The sequence below is a fragment of the Halichoeres trimaculatus genome, unplaced genomic scaffold, assembly GCF_033239565.1.
Source record: "Halichoeres trimaculatus isolate MK-OKI-2021-1 unplaced genomic scaffold, fHalTri1.1 fHalTri1_scaffold_4, whole genome shotgun sequence".
Lineage (NCBI taxonomy): Eukaryota > Metazoa > Chordata > Actinopteri > Labriformes > Labridae > Halichoeres > Halichoeres trimaculatus.
The window spans coordinates 13,487,414-13,507,985 of record NW_027437182.1 but is presented as its reverse complement, the minus strand read 5'-3'; the positions used below and the strand labels follow the sequence as shown (position 1 = coordinate 13,507,985).

The 20,572-nt window shown below is 39.6% G+C and overlaps 1 protein-coding gene across 1 annotated transcript; it reads left to right on the top strand.

Moving 5' to 3' along the window:
* Window positions 1-651: 651 nt before the first annotated feature.
* Window positions 652-19,373, top strand: crtc1b (CREB regulated transcription coactivator 1b). The gene is made up of 14 exons (XM_074669183.1): window positions 652-899; window positions 3,436-3,552; window positions 4,059-4,184; window positions 4,633-4,694; window positions 4,987-5,081; window positions 5,564-5,649; window positions 5,738-5,781; window positions 7,511-7,734; window positions 7,973-8,124; window positions 8,428-8,679; window positions 9,361-9,447; window positions 12,516-12,602; window positions 12,694-12,868; window positions 15,072-19,373. The coding sequence occupies exons 1-14, from the start codon at window positions 774-776 to the stop codon at window positions 15,281-15,283; spliced, it is 1,845 nt and encodes a 614-aa protein (XP_074525284.1). The 5' UTR covers window positions 652-773; the 3' UTR covers window positions 15,284-19,373.
* Window positions 19,374-20,572: the final 1,199 nt, after the last annotated feature.

The following is a 20,572-nucleotide window of genomic DNA, read 5'->3' as shown; positions in this document are numbered from 1 at the left end:
AGATGATAGATCACAATTCTATTCAATTAGCATACTTTATTTTATTTTTATATATGAAACCTGTTTTTGTAGTTGTAATTTCCACGAATAGATCAACTTAAAGTTTCTGTAAGGAACTTTCATTTTGTGTTGGTGGCCTAAGACGAAACAATCATGCCTCTTTGTTGTGGTTGTCCAGTAAGGACTCAATACACATATTCCACTCTGAAAGGTCCAGACCAAGATCTGAATCATGAAGCCCTCTGCTGTGACTGCTTTACTATTACACAAGCTTGCACCTTTGCTCAACTAACTTTTTTGTTAATTTACCTAACATATAAGTCTGTATTTTTTGCTGGTATTTTGTTGGACCCAACTGTGGGAACAGCGTGTCACTGTTTTTAACATGCACACTGGAATGCAAAAATTAATATGAATGAAATAATATAACATTTGATGTCAGTATTAACTTCAGTGAAACATTATCAATGCCAGTGCATGTTGTGCCGTTACAATTGTTTTAAATACAGTTGTTTCAATGCCAATATTTTGTTTTCTTTTCAGTTTCCTCGTGTTTTCGATGCAAAAAAATATTTTCAATGCCAAACATAAAAGTCACCATGAAACTAGATCCTAAAATCGCCATTGTTCTGCTCCTTGATACTCAGCGCACCTCAGTGAGCAGCACAAGGAGAAAGTTCCAAACACGACTCTTTGTGCTGTGCGTGATGACGACACCAGGAGGCCCTGGCGTCGTGTGTAACGTAACATTCCATTGAGAAGAAGAGGGAAAGATGGCGTCCTCTAACAATCCTCGCAAATTTAGCGAAAAAATCGCTTTGCATAATCAGAAACAGGCGGAGGAAACCGCAGCGTTTGAAGAAGTGATGAAAGACCTGAACATCACCAGAGCTGCACGGGTAAGAGCTGCACACCCCGCCTGTTTACATGATGTTGCATCGCTGTTTGGCATTTAACGAACGCTGCGGAGATCAATCTGAACGACTGGATGCTAAGTAGCTGAAGTTATTTTTAACGTCACGAGCTGCATCGATTTATCAACGCAGTTTTCCGTTTATAGACTGCTTGGTGAAATCAGATCATGCCACCACCACACAGATATAACAGGCTAACTGGGCAGTGTTAACTAGCTTAGCACGGCAGCTAGTGAATAATGTGCACCTGTGCTCTGTCTGTGACAGGTTTGAGTTATCACTACTGTCATTTCAGGAGAAAACATACACTGTCATTTGTAAATACCAGACTTACAGCATGTTCAAAAAGTCGGTGTTTTGCAATCAGACGGGTTTATTATTTCTGTCAGGGCTTGGTTAGCGTTTGGCAGTCGGATGTTAATCAGCCTTTCCAGCTGTGATTTCTCCCCATCATGTGTTAGCTTAGTGTTATCCTCTACATTAGCAGCGGGCTGGATGGCAACAAGAAAACACAAGACATTTGAAAAATAAAAATAGCACCGCAAACTCTTTGTCTCGTTTCTATTACTTGGATGGCTTCATTTTATGAACGATATGTTAACTTTTTAAGCTTTCCCATAGCAGCTGTAAAAAGTTGTCTAACGATATCGTCTCAACTAACATTTATATCTGTCAACTATAAATAGCTGTTATCCAATTTTAGGGTTAGTCATCTGCTGGAGTAATCCCCGAGATTAAAAGTTGATATATCTTGAATTTATTGACAGAAATGTTTTTGCTAAATGATTTTTTTCTAATTTGTAATATACAGTTCTGGCTTAAATTGGCAGCTTCAAGAGGTTTCAGTTGTTTTTGTTGGATGGACCATTAAATTACCAGTAAAATGAAGGAAGTGTCTACAAAGTCATCATTATGCTCCATAAATCATATAAAATGGCCATTCTATGATTTCTTTACAAAAAGAAACATGGAAAATGATGGATTGCCCCCCTAAAGTCTGGACCTCAACCCCATTGAGCAAATTTGGGGCAAGTTGAAAAATAAACTAGGCAGATCTCTTGTACCCATAAAAGAAAGCATTTGGCTTGAGTTGAAGAAGGCATGGGATCCCTTTAGTGTTATAGTATATAGGAAATATATTGACACTATGTCAGAAAGATGTGGTTCTGTAATTGCTGGAAAGGATTGGAAAACCAAATATCCAAATTAAAAGTGCAAAGAAACAAAAAACACGCTTCATTTGATATTTGTTATCCTCAGAGAAACCATCTGCATGTAAATAAACATTAAAAAAAGAAACTGTTTAGAAGGAGGGAAAAAAAGGTCACTTTTTTTTTTTTTTTTTTTTTTTAGATCTGTCAGGAATTGTAACAATTTTGGCTACCGTTCACATATGATGCAGCAGTTCAGATAATGGTCATGAGGAGTGGAAATTGCAGTCGGCCAAAATTAATCCTAATACCTGACACACTGATGCAAGTGATACACTACAATGTAGTCATAAAGAGGCATCACTTTATCTGTAAAACTGAAGAATAAACAATTCCCCTAAAAGATCAGGTACTCAAAAAATGTCAACTTGAAGAGTCATGAAGTTCTGGCATGCTGAATTAAATTGACAGTATATTTACTTTCTGTTTGGTCTAAACCCTGATACAAATTATAGCAAAATGAACACTGAACATCTTTAAGTTTAAAGCCTTTACTCTTAGAATTTCCTCACAGTTAAGAATAAGAAGTTATTATTTACACAAATGAGCAGAAATAACACTATGATATGAAAAATGTTTTTGCAGTCTTTGATTAAGTATAAAACTAAGTTTCCAAGTTTCACAAGGGATAGGTTAAGGATTGCCTCTATTTCAACATTCTCCTTATATTATATAAGATGCTGGAGCAAAAAACAGTTAAAGTGGCTGAAGTCAGAAAATTAAAATAGTGCCAAGTTCATTTTGTGATTGAAAAATAATAATTGTTAATCCTCACTTTGGTTCTTTTGGCCCTATGGCTGGTAATTTTGTCCACTGTCATACTACAAGCCTGACTGAGCAATAATGTCATGTTGTATTGATAAAGAAAAGTTACTTTTGTCGTCCCTGTTAGATTTCTGTGTCATGCCATCCAAACATCAACCCACATCATTTGTTCAGTCAGAACCAATGCTGCCCATTGTTCAAAAAATGATTTTCATTACGGTGTTTATGTTCCAACAATGCATTGCTTCTGTCACTGATTTTGTATGAAGTCACTTGTGTTAAATGGTTGGACTGTAATCACACCAGCTGTCAATCAGTGCTCAGTCACATCATCAGACATGTTTTTGTTTTTTTTTTTCATTTTCTTGGCTATAAAAAATGTTGTGTGCTCTGTCTTTCTCATCATGTGTCATTTTTTTTGTCAATTATCAGTCAGTTATTAGTTATTTCACCTCTGTGTACTGGCAGGTTTCATTCTTTCATCACTTTTTTGTGATTCAGATCAATCATTCACTCATGCTTTCATTCAATTTTACTTTGCACAGTTGCAGTTACAGAAGACCCAGTATTTGCAACTAGGGCAGAATCGTGGACAGTACTATGGAGGCTCACTGCCCAATGTCAATCAGATTGGAAATGGCAACATTGACCTGCCTTTTCAGGTGAGCCCATAGCCTCTCTCGGCTGGTTAATCAATGGTTTGTTCTCGACCAGTGTACCTTTGATAGCTGTCAGTGATATTACAAGACATACAAGGGTTTCAGATTATCAGAAGTCTGGGTAAAGAAGAAGAAGAAATAGGCTCACAACAGAATATTCTGACTGTGCAGGTGAAGTACGCGCTATGATGACATGAAAGGCCAGACCAACAGACACAGGTTTTATCGTGGTGTAGGGGGAAGAGGGCCAGAAGTGTGTCAAGAAGTTTTACCCTGCAGTTTAATTTCTTCCCTGAAATTTAAAATGTATCATTGCTTGTCATGGCTTTCCATCTTTAAAAACATTTGCCAACTCAAGCATCAGTATGGGTGGCCCATGGCTTGCCTCATTTTGAGATGAACACATTTGCACCATTAGTCCTAAGACATTAACCTTAGTTTACATAGTTATTTGTTTTGTGTAGGAAAGTTGTTTTGCTGGCCTCATTCACCTGCTGTGTTCACTCCAGAATTCTGTGCTGGACACCAGTCGGACCACCAGGCACCACGGGCTGGTCGAGCGTGTGTACCGTGACCGGAACCGCATTACGTCTCCTCATCGCAGACCGCTATCAGTTGACAAACACGGACGCCAGATATCCTTTTTTGTTTTTGAAGCCTATTTTGTTTTTGAGTGCAAAATATACAATACAAGCTCTAATTATCAAGAGCTAAGAATAAAGTAGTGTCTTTACTGTTTGAGTGTTTTATGTAGACCAAACAGTCAGGAAAAAAGCAACAGATGCAGTGATAGAAAGAGGAGACAACTCTTCTTTGTAAAAAAAAAAACAGTGTTGTGTATTGTTACTGTTCCTTTGACAAGATTATTCTTAGAAAAGTTTTCTGACACTAGATAACAAATCGCTTGGCCAAAGCCCTTTTCAAGAAATTAGATCTCACTAACACCAGTGTGTGTGTGTGTGTGTTTGTGTATGATTCTTACTGTGTATCAGGTCTTTGAAGTTTAATGAGTCATGAGCATGAAACTATGGATAAGTTAAGATACCTTTTTTCATCTCCTTTATTAGCCTTGACTAAGTTCACATTGACAGCTGTCCGTACAGCTCAGTTTACCTCTCCCCACCGCCAGACACAAGCTGGAGAAGGTAAGCCCCCTTCCCTATGTCATTTTGCCAAGATGATAGCTGGGAAACACGACCCAACCAAAAAATTAAAAAAAAAACCTCATAATTAAATGAATCCCTCTACTAGCGTTGATATGAAATTCCTGAACTCACCAAGCATCTTTGAACTTTTTCCTGGGCCAGAATATCTGGAATAAAAGCCCATGACTAAATGTGATCCTTCATTGGATTTGTTGCTGAAGAATTGGCTGTCTGCCTGCATTAGGGATTTGGCAGCAATTTTGCTGACTTCTCATCTTTCTCACACATTCAGGACTAACTCGGATTCTGCCTTACACCAGAGCGCCATGAATCCAAAACCCCAGGAGGTGTTTGCAGGAGGATCGCAGGAGCTGCAGCCCAAACGAGGTAACAGAAGCTCCAGTTACAAAGACACAGAGCTGCTTTTATTTATTAATGTGCCACGTGTTAATGCAGGCAGCAAACCTTAGATGACACAAAAGTCAGAGTCACAAAGAAAGTAGATCTGGACTTTTAATGAAATATTTATGGAGCAAATGGATACTGATCCCTGGCAAAGAACTGCTTCAGGGTGCTGGTGCTCCGTGTGTCTGGATGGAACTGATTCTGGATAATCTAGAGAGGAGGGTCAATAATTCACTGATTATCTATGGATTATGTCTTTTTATGTGTGACGCTCTGATACAATGAATCCCAGCTTGGCTGGCACCCACTCTGTCTGTCTACTGGTCACCTTGCTATTTTTAGACTGCACAGCACTATATCCTGCCTGACTGGCTTGGATATTGATGACTCATTTCTTGCTCTGATTTGTATTGTTATTTATTTTGTCAAAGCAAGCAACTGTGTCTTGCTGTTCCACTAATTAGTACTGCTGCTAACAGTGCCTGGAGCAGAGGACTCGGAGTCAAACACAGACAAGGATGGGCAGAAACAGCTGTGGGACGACAAGAAGGTAGTGATGGGAAATGAGAAGAGCTGTGAGATTTACACTCGTAATTCAAATGAATCACTTCAGAGTCGCTGTTTTATTTTCTCATCAGGATGATTCATCAAAACCCAACTCATGTGACGTCCCAGGAATCAAGTGAGTGTTTGAAACATATTGTTTTATCACTCTTTACCGTGGAACATCACTGAAATGTGTCAACCTGTCAGTTGCACGTCATAAATAAGTCATGTTATAAGAGCACTGAAACAAGACAGCTGGTGTAGGTCCAGTGTGAATGCCGGGGAGGTCTATTGTCCTTCATCCTGTTGCATTTTCCAACGTGTTCTCAAGATGTCAAACAACGAGAAGTGTAGTTAAAGTTAAAAGCCTTCTCAAAACATTGCAAGAGGCTTCAAACAACTTCACTTTCCTTATGGGCTGAACTCATGTATATTTGCAGGCAAGTGTTGTGCATTAGCAGGAATCAGTTTTCAATTTCAATTTCAATTTAGTTTATTTGATAAGGAGGGACAATGTACATTCATAAACACTTAAAAAAAATAAAATGTAATTGTACCCAAATCTAGCTACCAAGCTGAATTCCATTGGTACTCCCCCCAGCTAAAATATAAAAACAAACAGGTTAAAAAAAAAAAAAACTACAAGTATAATATTTAAAGGGTTCTGTTCTTCTTGTTTTGTTTCTTTTTAAGGAAAAGAAAGAACAGAGAAACATTATCATTATAAAACATTTTACAATACATTACAATCATAGTTTTTATTGTACACAGGTGGTCAGTAGCAGATGTTGAACTGCTAGATTTAGACAGTAAAGTGCTGGAGTTGAGTATAAAGTGCTAGAGTTATTAATTAAAGTGCTGAAATTAATGTTTAAAGTGCCAGGTCTCTTGGATAAATGAGCAGTGAAAAAAGCGTACAGGGTTTATGACAGTAGGGATGGGTACCCTTCACATTTGAAACGATACGGTACCGATTCCTGGTACCTAGCAATCAGTATTGGTACTCAACAGTACCAATTTTTGGTACTTTTGTGTGTTTATGTGGTAATAAATATCAATTTGTTTAGAAATAAAATGTGAATTATTTTCAATTTAACATATTCATTCTTTAATATATAAACTTGCAATGCTGTGTTCATGTCCAGCACGGAAAATCTCCTACTCTTCCGCTCCCTCACAGTTACAAGGATACATTTAGGTACCTAAACATGGTACCTTTTGATTTTATGTGAATCGGTACCCGGTACTTTTGACAGAATTTGATCAGTACCTATAAAAGTACCTAATTCGGTACCCATCCCTTTATGACATTTTTCTCAAAGTTTGATTTCTGGGCACTTAGAGTGGAATTTATCACAGTCTCAATAACAACACTGTGATCACAGAAGCATCAAAAGAAGCTACACAGCAAGAAATGTGTGTAACATTTCAGCTGATCTTGGCTAAAATCAGAAAATAAAAATCTGTTGATTATATTGTAGAAGACAAGTTACTTCAAGTTACTTTTGGACCATTTTTGCCTTTACTAGTTTCATAGACCACAAAGAGGTAAAAAAAAGAAAGAAAAGAAATTGGGAAGTAGGAAGTATGAAGTGAGGCAGCAGTCTCTGCACTGATCAGCGTGGCTTCTTTCTGTGAGGGTTCATGCTTTAACTACAGAGCTACACTGTAACCCTCATAGAAAATATGTTGAGTTCTTACAGAAAAACAAAAAATGCTTCTTCCTCAGTCACCCTATTATGTGTTAACAGCATAAAAAATTATCATATAGAAGAAAATCATAGTCTGGGTTGTCCTTGTACTGTGTGAGGGTAAAATCAGGTCAAGTTTGAAACAACAGTCTGATGGAGCTTATGTCTGTTCAGTATATTCCCATCACCAGACCAGGAGTTGAACCCCTCCCTGCTGCCTGCTGCACACAACACTGGCGGTTCTCTCCCTGATTTGACCAATATTCAGTTCCCCCCTCCACTGTCCACCCCACTGGACCCCGATGACACGGTGGCCTTCCCCTCCCTCAGCTCGTCCAACAGCACCGGCAGCCTGACCACCAACCTCACCCACCTGGGCATCAGCGCTGCCAGCCATGGTAATATCTGATTTTAAAACTGTAGTTCTCCAGCATGTACATCAAGTGAGGAGGATGTTTGGAATTACATAAAATTTGCAGTTCAAAGGACAACTCTTGTGTAATGTCCACTCAGCTATCAGTAAAAATAGGTTTTGTTTTCTGATCCACAAAGTAACCTGGTTAGTCTGTTTGTTTCAGCAGATGGATACAAAGAACCTTTCATGTTGTTTTTCCTCTTTTTTCCTCCTCACCTTAGGGATCACCACCCCCTCTCAGCCCACCATGACTGCCACAGCACAGCGCCGCCAACCACCCGTGGTGCCGCTGACCCTCACCTCTGACCTCCATCTCCAACAGTCCCCACAGCAGCTTTCACCCACTCTCTCGTCACCCATAAACATTACACAGGTGAGACTGCGGTGTTAGTGTGTGAGGCTCTTGGATGTAAACACAATCAAAACTGTTCAACAGCCCAATTCTAAAGTACTGATCCATTTACTGAGGTTTTGCAACTTACTCTGTAGTCAGAGTCTACAATCTCCTTTACCTTTAACAAGAGTGAGGTTAGAATAAAGCAACCAACAAAAATGAATTAACATGCATGAAAAAATAAACCCATCCTGTTTTTTTAAATGTCAAACTTGTCACTTGTTATGATCTTTATGTCTGTGGAAAAATATAAACAATGAGTCGGTGTGTGTCTTTCCACAGGCCGTGCCAACAGAGACGCTGACCCTTGAGCAGCAGCTCGCGCAGTACCCACTCTTCAACCAGCTGACAGCCCAGGCCCAGGCTCAGCTGCTCAGCGACCTCCAGAAGCAGCAGCAGGTCCTGTCGCAGGGCATCCAGCTCATCACTTTGCCTCCTCTGGCCTCCCCAGGAACAGCCACGGCCACTGCCAGCAGCCCCTCCTCGGACAGCCAGAGTCAGAGCCAGACCACCGCCAGCATCAGCGTCAGCTCGGTAAGAAGACCAGGCAGTGAAATCTGAAGGTAGAAACAGAGACAACTGTTTATTTCAAAGAACAGCAGGAAGCGTTTGGATTATTCTTTGGATTTGTTCAACTTATCAAGACAAACATGAATTCTTGCTTGAGTCTTTTCCCTCCACTTCCCATAAAAGCAGAGGTTTTGTTTTTTTGCTTGTTAGGTTTACACTTCTGGGATGGAGGCTCCAGGCAGCTCCTTGCATACTTATCTGACTAGCATATTCCAAAGATTGTCAGGTTTTGTGTAGGTAATGTTTTTCAGATGGTTGAATTTGTGTGTTGTTAAAGCAAGACCCAGGTTGACACGAGTTAACAGGATATAAACAAACCTTCTTACTCGACAACCACTTCACTTTCTAACTGGAGTCCAGGATAAGGTCTTTCCATTTTAGCCTGCACTGTTTAATGTAAAGCTAAGTGTTTTTAAGCATTTAGTAAATTTTCACTATCACATTTTTACATGTGCAGACAAACTGACTTCTTTCTGATTTGTCTCATGATATATTTATCTATATCTATATTGGTTATATTTCCCATCACTATACACTGTAATTAATCAGTCGATCGAGGCCAGCACCCATACACATCCCATCCTCTGAGATTTGTGTGTGACAGGCATGGAGCCCCGTGCTAGCTAACCCTCTTCCCTCCAACAGTACCGCAATCAGACTGGCTCACCAGCCACTCAGTCTCCAACCTCCCCCGTCTCCAATCAAGGCTTCTCCCCCGGCGGCTCGCCTCAAGTAAGGGCCCACCCACCAAGCTAGCTGCTGTTTGGGGAAGGCCTTTGCGCCTGGGGGAAAGCTAGATGTAGATGAGTTAGGCTGCTTTTCATTCTCTGTATCAGCAGTTAATCACTCATGGTGTCAACAGCTGCATCACTCATGTGTTCATCTCCACTGTTCACTGTGTGCATGACAACACTGCCAGAGTTTTAATGGAGTCTTGATTTGTTTGTCTTGTAGATGGTGAAAGTTTGTTTTCTCTACAGAAAGAATAGAAAATGTTTTCAAAGCATATGAGTAGTTGGATCATTTAGACAAATTGCTTAAACTTCCCACAATGTTCAAAAAAATGAACTGACTTTGACGGTTTGTTAATCATTTAAACCCAGCGTTTAACTGAAGGTTTTGCAAAGACCAAACATTTGATATTGAAATGTTAACTTATTGTTTGGAGAATAATATGCTTCTTTTAGATTTAATGCCAGCAAAATGTTTCTTAAAATCCTGGGGCAGGATTGTGTTGTGATCAATAGGGTAGGCAGGCCAGTTAAGCACCCATGCTCTTCCACGACATAGCTGTGCTTTTGTAATAATTACAGAACGTGGCCTAGCTTAGCTTGTCTTGATTAGATATACAAGGTTTCCCTTTAAAAGGTTATTGTCTGGATGGAACTGTATATATTGTTCTGTGTTATTGTGCCCTACCAGATATGCAAGTTACCCATGGCATGGGCACTTAAGTATCCCCACAAAATCAGCAATGCAGCTTTTAAGCTGTATCTTAATTACAAATCTGTGGTCCATCTCAAGACGGCCGTGATTTCCAAGGAGAAGGTAAAATTTTGACTCGTTCAATGAGAGGACAGTTTCCTGATTCACATGAGTTCACCAGAGAAATCAGTGCCTGCATTCGTCTTGTGTGCGGGATCCTCTTTGTAAGGGTTAGGATTAGGTAGTGGTTACTTTTGGATGTGATTTTAAACTCATGCAGTGATTTTCATTACAGAGTCATGTCTGTTTCAATGTAGTGCCGCCTCAGGGCTTTGTCTTAGATTTTTCCCTGAAAATTTTCAGGTTTCTCTACGTCTTTTTATATTTTGTACTGTAGCAACGAAAACCCCAAACTCGTTGCTTTTTTAAATGCCGAGGAAAACTATTTTGAAATTGTTTTGCCATTTGCTCGTATAGTCTCTCACAGAGGTGAGCTTTTCTTCATCTTTAAACCCTAGAGCCTTAGAGGAGTTTGTCTTTTTTACCTACTCATGTTTTTAAGCTTTGTTAGTTGGTAAATGCCCCTCCAGGTTGTTTTCCATGTCCGAACAAAATGTTTTTCTGGCATGAAATGAAAATGAGCATTTATTGTTTTGTGCCATTTTCAAATAATTATAGGGTATAAAATGGTTTGCAAACTGTCTAAAAAAATTTTTTTTAAATCAATATTTTACACAGCATCTCAAATTTTTGGGGACTTAGGGTCATATTTTAGAACAACTCACCTCAGGGGTTGTCGTGAGGCTTCAGTTGTGTTATTCTGACTTTTTATGGGTGTGTTTTTAATGAGTTGAGTGATCAAATCTGCCTCACTTTACCTGTGTTCATCACACACAAACCTGACTTTCTCAGCTCCAGAGGAGTCATCAGAGCTTAATCACATCTTCAGGATAACATTTGGCAGAAAAGCAATGTCAGCTGCATGTGTTTAAGTAATTCACTGGAAGTGTTTTTCAAGGTTCAAAGTTGCTTTTATGCAGCTACATAAATTTATGTAGTAATGTTGCAACAGAGGGTATTTTCACATTATGAAATTTCTCAAGTTGTGCTTGTTTGTGAAAAAAAGAGTAAATTAACTTTACAATCAGTTCCTGGCCACAGGGGGAACCTTAAGATTGAACAAACACGTTGAAGTATTTGCCCAATCACAGAAGAATCGTTTGTAAATCAAACATTTTAATATTGTGTTAGCAGCACGCAGACTAAATTTTTCTCTGTTCGTGTGAGCACTCTTCTGCAAACCCTGGCATGTTATCATCCACTGCAGATGACTGAAATCTTGGGTCGGGTAAGAAACAACTTTACAACTGACGCCAACAAGTGCACACAATAGAATTGACATAAAAAAGAAGTTTACTACTTTTTATGATGTATAAGAGGAAATGAAAGACTGAGATTGCAGACTTATTCTGATACGTTGTATGTCAGTTAGGCTTTGAAGTCACACGGTGTTTGTGCTTTTTCTCATGGCAAGATTAATTTCAGGGGAATTCCAGTATTTGTCAACCTGTTTTCATAGTGTGTGTCACAAAATTAGATTTTACTCATCACCTCTGTTGAAGGGATTTAGAAAAAAGTGACACATTTTTTTTCAGTGACCCATAAAAGAGGTGGGTCAAAAACATCAGTGTGAGAGCACCATGGGTTCATTTATTTAAGTTACCGTTTAAGACTCAGGTCAGCAGCCAATCAAACTACATTTTCATATCATTTCTGTTTGAGTCAAGCTGTTAGAAGCTAACGTTGAAGTGCAGGCTATTTCATTTCCCTACTTCAGAAATGAGTGCACTGTTAACCACATCTTATAGTCATGACGCATAGAAGAACCTTTCAGATTGAGAAATACCAGATTTCCCCTTTAATCAGGTTAATTTGTGTTTGTATCACAGTGAAGAGGGCTGCTGCGGTTAACACAACAATTTGCTGTTGTGTCTTTTCCACAGGAATAAAAAAACACAATGAAACAATCACATCATCTTCATACATCCATTACAAACAGTTTTATTTGGTTGTTGTTTTCTTTGAAGGTCATTTTAAATGATTAGAAACGTAAAATTTGAACTACTAAATTCATCACTTATTTCTTTTTGCCACTGAACCGTCACAGCCCTAGTCATGAAAACCATTTGCTTTGGTCACTGCTCAGTCCAACACTTGTGTGTTTTCGTGTTTCTGCTTGAGTTATCTGTTCTGTCGCTGAAATGTCTGCTTGTGGGCGACAGATAACTTTGTGATGAAAACTGGTCTCTCTGTTTGAACTTCATCAGCCTTCTTCACTTCTTGTCTGATTTCGATGCTGTTCTTTCATCTTCCAGCATATTCCTGTGGTAGGCAGCATATTTGGCGACTCTTTCTATGATCAGCAGCTGGCACTGAGGCAGACCAACGCTCTCTCTCACCAGGTGATGCACGAGCAGTCAGCAGCAGTGTCAGAAATATTGGCTGGGAGTATAACCTGACTTAAAATTGAGTTACATCTCTGTGCGTTAATAGCTGGAGCAGTTCAACATGATCGAGAACCCCATCAGCTCCACCAGCCTTTACAACCAGTGCTCCACCCTCAACTACACACAGGCGGCCATGATGGGCCTCACTGGAAGCAGCTTACAGGACTCGCAGCAACTCGGCTACAGCAGCCACAGCAACATCCCCAACATCATCCTTACAGGTAGCAACACCACAGGTTTATACTGTGCACATTAACTTGTCTATTATTGTTCTGTGTTCAGCTCAAACAGCAACCTCTAGTCCAGGGGTGCCCTAATTGTTTTCAGTGAAGGGCCAAAAGTAAATCAGGGTGGATGGACCCTGGACCAACTAAACATTCATGTTGCAGTGCATGATATTAAATATGTCTATAGCATAACTGTGCAAAATAAATACTCATACAAGTGATTTTGAAAATAAATACATTTTTCTTTACTGTGTTTCACAGCATGAAATTACTGAACATCCATGCAGCACAAATACTAGGCCTATGTCGTCAAAGACATTTAGTGCATTACAACCTAAACATCGGACACAACATGCTTCTGTGAAACCAAAATAGTGCATTTTCCATCTTTTTAGAATAAGGAATAGTAATAAAACTGGAAACCTGCTTTATTTTTTCTCCTACAAATGAGTACTGCATTTACATTAATTTATAAAGATTTAAAACAGCGATGTTTTTACTACACATTAGGCATACTGCTGTGGAATCAGTGTCTGTATTTATGTTACCAACTATTTTTAATCTTCCTCTTGCCACTGTCTCATATCCTCCATCCCAGCCATGACCCCGCATCTTCTCACTCTCTGGTCATTGACTTCCAATTTGAGCTGACGGGACTAGCGCCACTCTACTCCCAATGTAACACAGTGTTAAAGGGCAACTCTGTTTTTTTGACACCTGAACCTTATTTATAGGTGTGTGCATGCTCATATACTCACTCAGACAAACATGGTGCAGCTCAGAGTCCTTCAGAAGTTATTTAGATCCAACCGACTTTAGCCGCACTTAGCGGGGGCCACGGCAAGGGAGCTTCAGCGCGGGACATAATCTCTGCAAAATCGCTCATTTCGGCTATATTTTTTCCATCCATCGCCAGTGTTATCATAAAGTCAGCTCGTCTACCGTCTTCAGACTACGACTTCGAGTTTGACGGTTGTCCTTACCGATTTGAGCCTGAGTACACGGACGAGGAGCTTCATGAAAGAAGGATGCAGAGGGAGAGAGACGAAGAGCTGGCTCGAAAACAACAAACAGGAACACGTCCACGACTCAATGCGAACTGGTGGTGCGTTTGTGGACCGTGTTTGCCTATGGCAACAGAAGAGGAGCGTGTTTGTGATGGGTAGCGATAGATGAAAAAATATAGCCGAAATGAGCTATTTTGCAGAGATTATGTCCGAAAGGGCTCCGAGCTGCACGATGTTTGTCTGAGTGAGTATATGAGCATGCACACACCTATAAATAAGGTCCAGGTGTCAAAAAACCGGAGTTGCCCTTTAATTTGTGGTCAGGACAGGAAGTGCAACAATAAATCAATAATGAACGAGAAATTCAGGCTGCTGGCAGTGAGAAAATAGTAATGATAGTTAAAAGTATATGTATTAAAAAAAAAATTAAAACATGGGCAACTGGCCGAAAAAAAATCCCTGGGAGGCCAACTTTGGCCTGCAGGCCCCATATTGGACAGCCCTGCTCTGGTCTTCAGTATGAAAAACTACTGGTCGTCAAGCGTCCAATTGAAGCTGGCTGCAAAAAAAACAGCGACTACATACAATCCCATTCAAAATAAGAAATTTTAACAGCACAAAAAAGATAAATGCCCACAGCCTGGTTTAAAAAAGTTTTTTCCTCATCTCTCTATCAGCGCGCATTGTTTCATAGCTTCTTCTTTTCAAAGTTATTAAAGTTGAATATTCTGCCCGTATAAGGGCATGGCTGGTTTGAGAGGAGGAGTGCAGTTTAACAGTCCACAAAAGAGGCTCAAGCCCCGCCTCTTTACTTTATCTCAACCTAAATGAATCCAAGTCAAATCAAGCTTTTCCAATATGGCCCCAGCCAACAAATGAGTGATGCCACAGAGACTACGTCCGTATATTATACAGTCTATTGTCCAACCAAACCAAACAGCTCAGTGTTTAGATGCATTGCAGTGTTTTGATAACAGTTCTTGGCTGTAGCTGCATCAAACACACTTTATTTCCTTTTTTCATTATCTAATTCACAGAATAAAATTTAAACTTTGATTTATGCTCATGTCTAATCTGTCAGCTTTTTAAATCTGGTTTTAAGCTGTGTGATACTCAGTACTTGCTGAGCCCTCCCTGTCTTCCTCAGATGTCGGTGTCACTTCTCTTGTTTCTCTGATGTTGTGTCTCAGTCACAGGCGAGTCTCCTCCAAGCCTCTCCAAAGAGCTCACCAACTCCCTGGCGGGCGTCGGTGATGTCAGCTTTGACGCAGACTCTCAGTTTCCTCTGGACGAGCTGAAGATTGACCCGCTCACCCTGGACGGACTGCACATGCTCAACGACCCTGACATGGTGCTCGCTGACCCCGCCACTGAGGACACGTTTAGGATGGACAGGCTGTAACACAAGCAGCTGACTGTGGACGAGAACAAGAAGAGAAAAAAAACACACTAACTTGTGAAAGGAGACAAACAAAGGGCAGGATGAACCCTCTCCCTTGTTGCATGGCCGTCCAGCTGCCCGACCTCGCCCTCGACTCCGTTAAGCCCTTTGAAACGATGCGCCACAAAAAGACAACAGGAATAAGACCTCCAGTGGCTTGCCGGGGAATGGCCTAGCTGTCGTTTTGAATGAGATTGGTCGCTCAGCGCTTTCGCTAGCCTGCTGTGTTTACAGTGTACCATTACATGCCACATATATTCCAAAAATGCACATTTGACTATTTTTTTCTCTTCATATCCACTCTAATTTTTTTTGTTGAAATTTACTCGTAGCAGGAAGCTGCTAGGACATTGGGCTAAACCGTACCCATTATTACGGCTGTGTTGAAAACAAACAAAAAAAGAAACCAGCCGGTTTGCTTGTACGCTGCAGTAAGAGGAAGCGGTTTCCCATCATGCCATAACGGCTTTCTATTTCACTCTCAAAGCTTTATTTTTGACAACCAAATGTTATTTTCATCATGTACTGTACGTTTTGATGCTTTGTGTATTTATATGTTTTATTTATTTGGTTACAGATTTTATATTCCATTTCATAGTTTAAATTTGATGCCAAATGCTCTCTGTAGGCATAGTGTAAAATTGCACTGATGTTATTTGTGTCTATTTATTGATTACTTACATATTTATATATGTGTTTGTTAAGCTACTTGGTTAATGAAGGAGTGCAAAACCTCCCCATAGTTGCTCGTTGGTGTTAGATGTGCCATTCTCTGACGTAGGACGTGGTAGACGTTGCTGTCCTGCAGCCCAACGGTCAAATCAAAATCTCATAGTTAGCACCGCTCCGGAAAAAACGCTGCGTGCTCCAGAAATGGGTTGATTTACACCACTTGAATTAACTTTTTCTGAGAAATCAATCAGGTATTTCTATTGAACCAGAAAGCAAGAAAAACGCATCCAAATTAATTTTCTGCCAGTGAAAAGCCAGTATATCTCCAGACTGCAGCCGTCTGTTTTTAAACACTAAAATCTTAAATCTTTTTAAGTCGTCACTGTGAAATCACCTGATTTTGCCTTACATGAGTATTCTACTGTTCTACTTAAGTGTCTAGCGTGACAAACGTATTTTCGTAACTTGTTGTAACATTTTCTTGTATTGAGAGGATCTTAACTTTGGTCGGTGATATTTGTGGTTCTGTTGTGTAAGGTTTGACAAATCAATGTACTGTATTTTGTATCGGTACAGTTTATAGCCAAATTGTTGATGTTTTTTAAAGTGGAGCTTAGAAAAACAGACTAAAAAAATTGAACGATGGGTTTAAAGGTTTTAGAGAGTGCAATTATGGGGAGGCTTTTTGCTCCATGACAGGGAAGCTCTTACAAAAACGCTCGAAACCAGTGCTGCACAGGTCATCAATAACAAAAACACCATACAACGAAAATTAATAATCTGCTGTAGAATGTTTAATAGGACTGAAGTCTCAGATGTTTATCGTGCAAAACAAACCTGCAGGGTTTCATGGGAAACATGAAGGCTACATAAAGAACACACTATGGAAGAAGAGTGTATTTATACATATATACATATATATACAGTATTATATGCACACAGCACAGAAATCATCTGTTCAGTGTTTGAAACAACAAAACCGTCACAGAAACAATCAGGGATGTAGTAGAGTCTAAAACTGTTTACGCAACCTTTTTAACGGAAAAATGTTTACACAAGTTTCATCTGAAAATGTACATATTGATATCAGCTCTCACTACATCCATGACACATCTCTTTGCCAAAACAAGGTGTCAAATTTTTGCTTCAGATCTCAGCCTCAGTGGCCTTTTGTCAGAGTTTCCCTGGGAGGTGTGTGCAGGTCTGTGGGATCATGTTTGGTATATTGTAATGTTCATGTACAGACAAGCTTATCATCTACTCACCTAAAGCGCTGTTTTTGGAAGATCCACACCCTCACCTGGCCTCCTGGCAAAGGAATCACGTTTTGTTTACTACACACCACTACTGTTAACTGGGTTAAAGTGTTTGTCAGCTGTTCTTCATCTGAGGTTTTGGTTTGCTTCAACATACATGTGATTCCTATGCAAATGAGACAAAAACAAGACTTAATGGAAAAATCCACCTCTGATGTTTTACAGATTACTAGAAATTGAGCTGGATTTATACTTCTCTAATAGGAAGTAACAGATGGAGCTGTCAATGGCCTACATGTATTTTTTTTTCCAATATGTTTAAGAGATATTTTGAAATAAGTGGAGCTTTAAAATTTGATCTAAGATGCCATTTTTCCTTTTCAATGACACTATCTACATATGTATTAAATCAAAGAGGATAATGGCCCCTGAAAACTTTTTATTTATTTACTTATTTATTTATCTATTTATTTAAAGGTTAGGCCAATAAAGAAATATTTATTTATTTTCAATTTAAGTTCTGTCTTAAATCAGTATTTCAAGAGTCTCAGAATCCTGTGAAAAGTCAGAACTGTATGTAAAAAAAAAGTAGGGAGTCTTCTACCACAATGATTGAAATCCAGCTTATGTCCCCTGTGTGTGATCCAGCACTGGATGAATTCTGCTTCACGATGGCAGCAGGAGCCGACACACAAAAACAAAAAGTGACGTCACTAAGAACTCTTACAAATTCTGACTTTGACTTCTGAGGATTCTTAAAATTAAGTCAGGATTCAGTTTTTCTTGTTTTCCAATCTCAGAATTTTGACATTGAAGACAGAGTTTAAAGAAATTGTCTGTTTTTATTGTCCTTACCCTTAAAAATAAACTTCAGTGGCTTTTATCCTCTTCTGTAACATTTGCATGCACAGTAATTACTACTTACTGGTGTCACAAAACCTCTAAAGTCCCCTGAGATGGTTGTTTTTATTAAAGGTTTGGCTCCACATTATAGCCAATGTTCGAAAAAAGAAGTTTGACAGACAGAGAGTGCAGGACGCTGAATGTTAAAGTGGTGCTATGACAATCAAAACATGTTAGGTTGTGCTCTGAATGATTAATTTGTCTCGGTCAGAGGAGAAGTATGAAGCCAGCTTAAATATGAAATTAAAACTCTTGTGAGTTTTTAGCTATTAACAGAATTAAATGACTGTCAGTGCTTCTTTGAGACGGACTAAAGCAAAGGAAACCATTGCCGGTCAGATCTACTTAGAGTTTTTGGTAACGTATAAACGGTTACAAAGTCTTGCAGGGGTAGGTGTCAGAAAAACTGCTTAATACAAGCTACTGAACTGCCCTACGTTTAACAGTTTCCATAGCAATGAGTCAGGATGAGTGGTATCTTTGAGGGTACCATTCATCCAGGGTTGATACTTTGTCAGAAATACCACTGGTGTCCACAGGGGGCGCCAAATCAAACATTAACAAAGTTACTCACAGGAGCTTTAAGTTATATTTGTCCTTTTTAATGTGACTTGTTATGACTTGTGATTTTCCTCAAGGGACATGATGTTGAACCTGACTTGATTATTTTAGGCCAGTCATCCCATATTAGCTGTTGGTAATATTTAAACTGTTGAATTGCCCTTTTCTTGAAGTAAGAAAAAAAAGAAAACCACTCTGCAATGCATCCATGTTGGATTTTTCCATTAAGTCACTGAAACAAATGTTATCAGTCTTTTTAGTCAACATGTTTCCAAAGGTTTTATTCCTAAAAAGAAACTTTGTGTTAAAGCCTAATGTCACTGTTGCATTGCCTTGTACAAAGGATGCTGGTGATTTTTGTGCTCTCCTGTCACTTCTTGCTGTCATCCTGCTGAAAATCAAGTCCTTCACTCTGACTTTGTACATATGCTATAGCTGAAACTAAAATGCATGACTACAACTGACAGTCAAAACCTCTAAATGAAGGCCTTCTATGCGCAGGTTTGATTTGTGTAACATATGCTACCATGAAGTCTAAAGGGATGCATGTAAGGGTTTCTCCTGTGCAACAGTTGACTCAGTTTCCTGTTCAGTGACTCTGTTACCTCCATCTCTGTATAATGCTACTTCACGAATGATAAGAGAATGTATTTCCTGTGGCAGTGTCCTAGTTTTTTCGCCTGTTGCCAAAAGCTCCTGGTCGCGCCACAGTCGTACCAGGCTATTCTCTTTCTTCAGTTTGTCCCTTTCCCCCTCCGAGGAATCAGACTGTTGCTCACTACACTCTCTTTCTCTTTCTCTGTCTTTCTCTTCCTACTGTAGCATCTCACCGCCTACGAGTGTAAACAGTCGGTTTTTCCGTACAAAAGAAAACTGCTGTAAACCCGGCCCCTCCTCTCTGTCAGCACAGCCTCTTAGCTTTCTGAGGAAAATGGAAGCAGGATCTGTCTCGCCAGGGTTGTGGATTTGGCACGTGCACTGTTTGCATAAGCGGACTTGAATCTTCTGAAAACTTCTGCGTTACGCAGTCGACTGCATGACATGATAGACATATTGAGCTGTTTCTTATCCCATGCTATGTACAGGAGTTTGATCTCGCTATGCTGAAGTGACACCAGATATGATTGTTTTATGTTGTTGTTGCCTATCATGTCAGGTTTTGGGCTGGGTAAAGTGTATCTCTGCTGTTTTGTTTTGTTTGTTTTCTTTTTTTGTGCAATGTTTAGTCCACTAGTTGCTTTGCACTTTATTTGTGACTTCCTGGCTCTTGAGCAGGGACTGTTCTGCCCTATGTGAATGCTGACTGTTTCACTCCAGATGTATACTCCGGAGATATTTTCATGTTAAAGAAAAGATGAATTCTCTATTTTCCTTTGTAAATTATATTTTGGCTTGTCTTGTTTTTTATCTGTGAAGATTTTAGGGGATGCAAAACCAGAAAGGGCTTACTCCACTGCAGCTTGCGCTCTCATGTTGGAAAGGAATGGCACTCCGAATGTATTTCTCTGTTGGTTAAAAACCCCCATCAGCAAACAGCATAGACTTTAAGCCAGTTGCAGCTCTTGCAAAGAGCCTGGTCTGGCAATTGTAGTTAGTTGCAAATGTTTTAACACTTCAGTGCAGTCTGTATATTTATCTGGATAACAAATACTGCTGCAACAAGTGTGCTGAGTGCTGCCACAACCAGCTCAGCCCAGGAAATGATCCAGCGCCCTGTTATGCATCTGAATATGAACTACATTAACACAGGATCCAATCCAAGAAAAATCTTTGATATAGATTCAGTTCATAATACTTTGTTTACCATTTACAGCTGAAAACATCAACTTTTAGGGAAAATATTGGTACATGGAGCTTG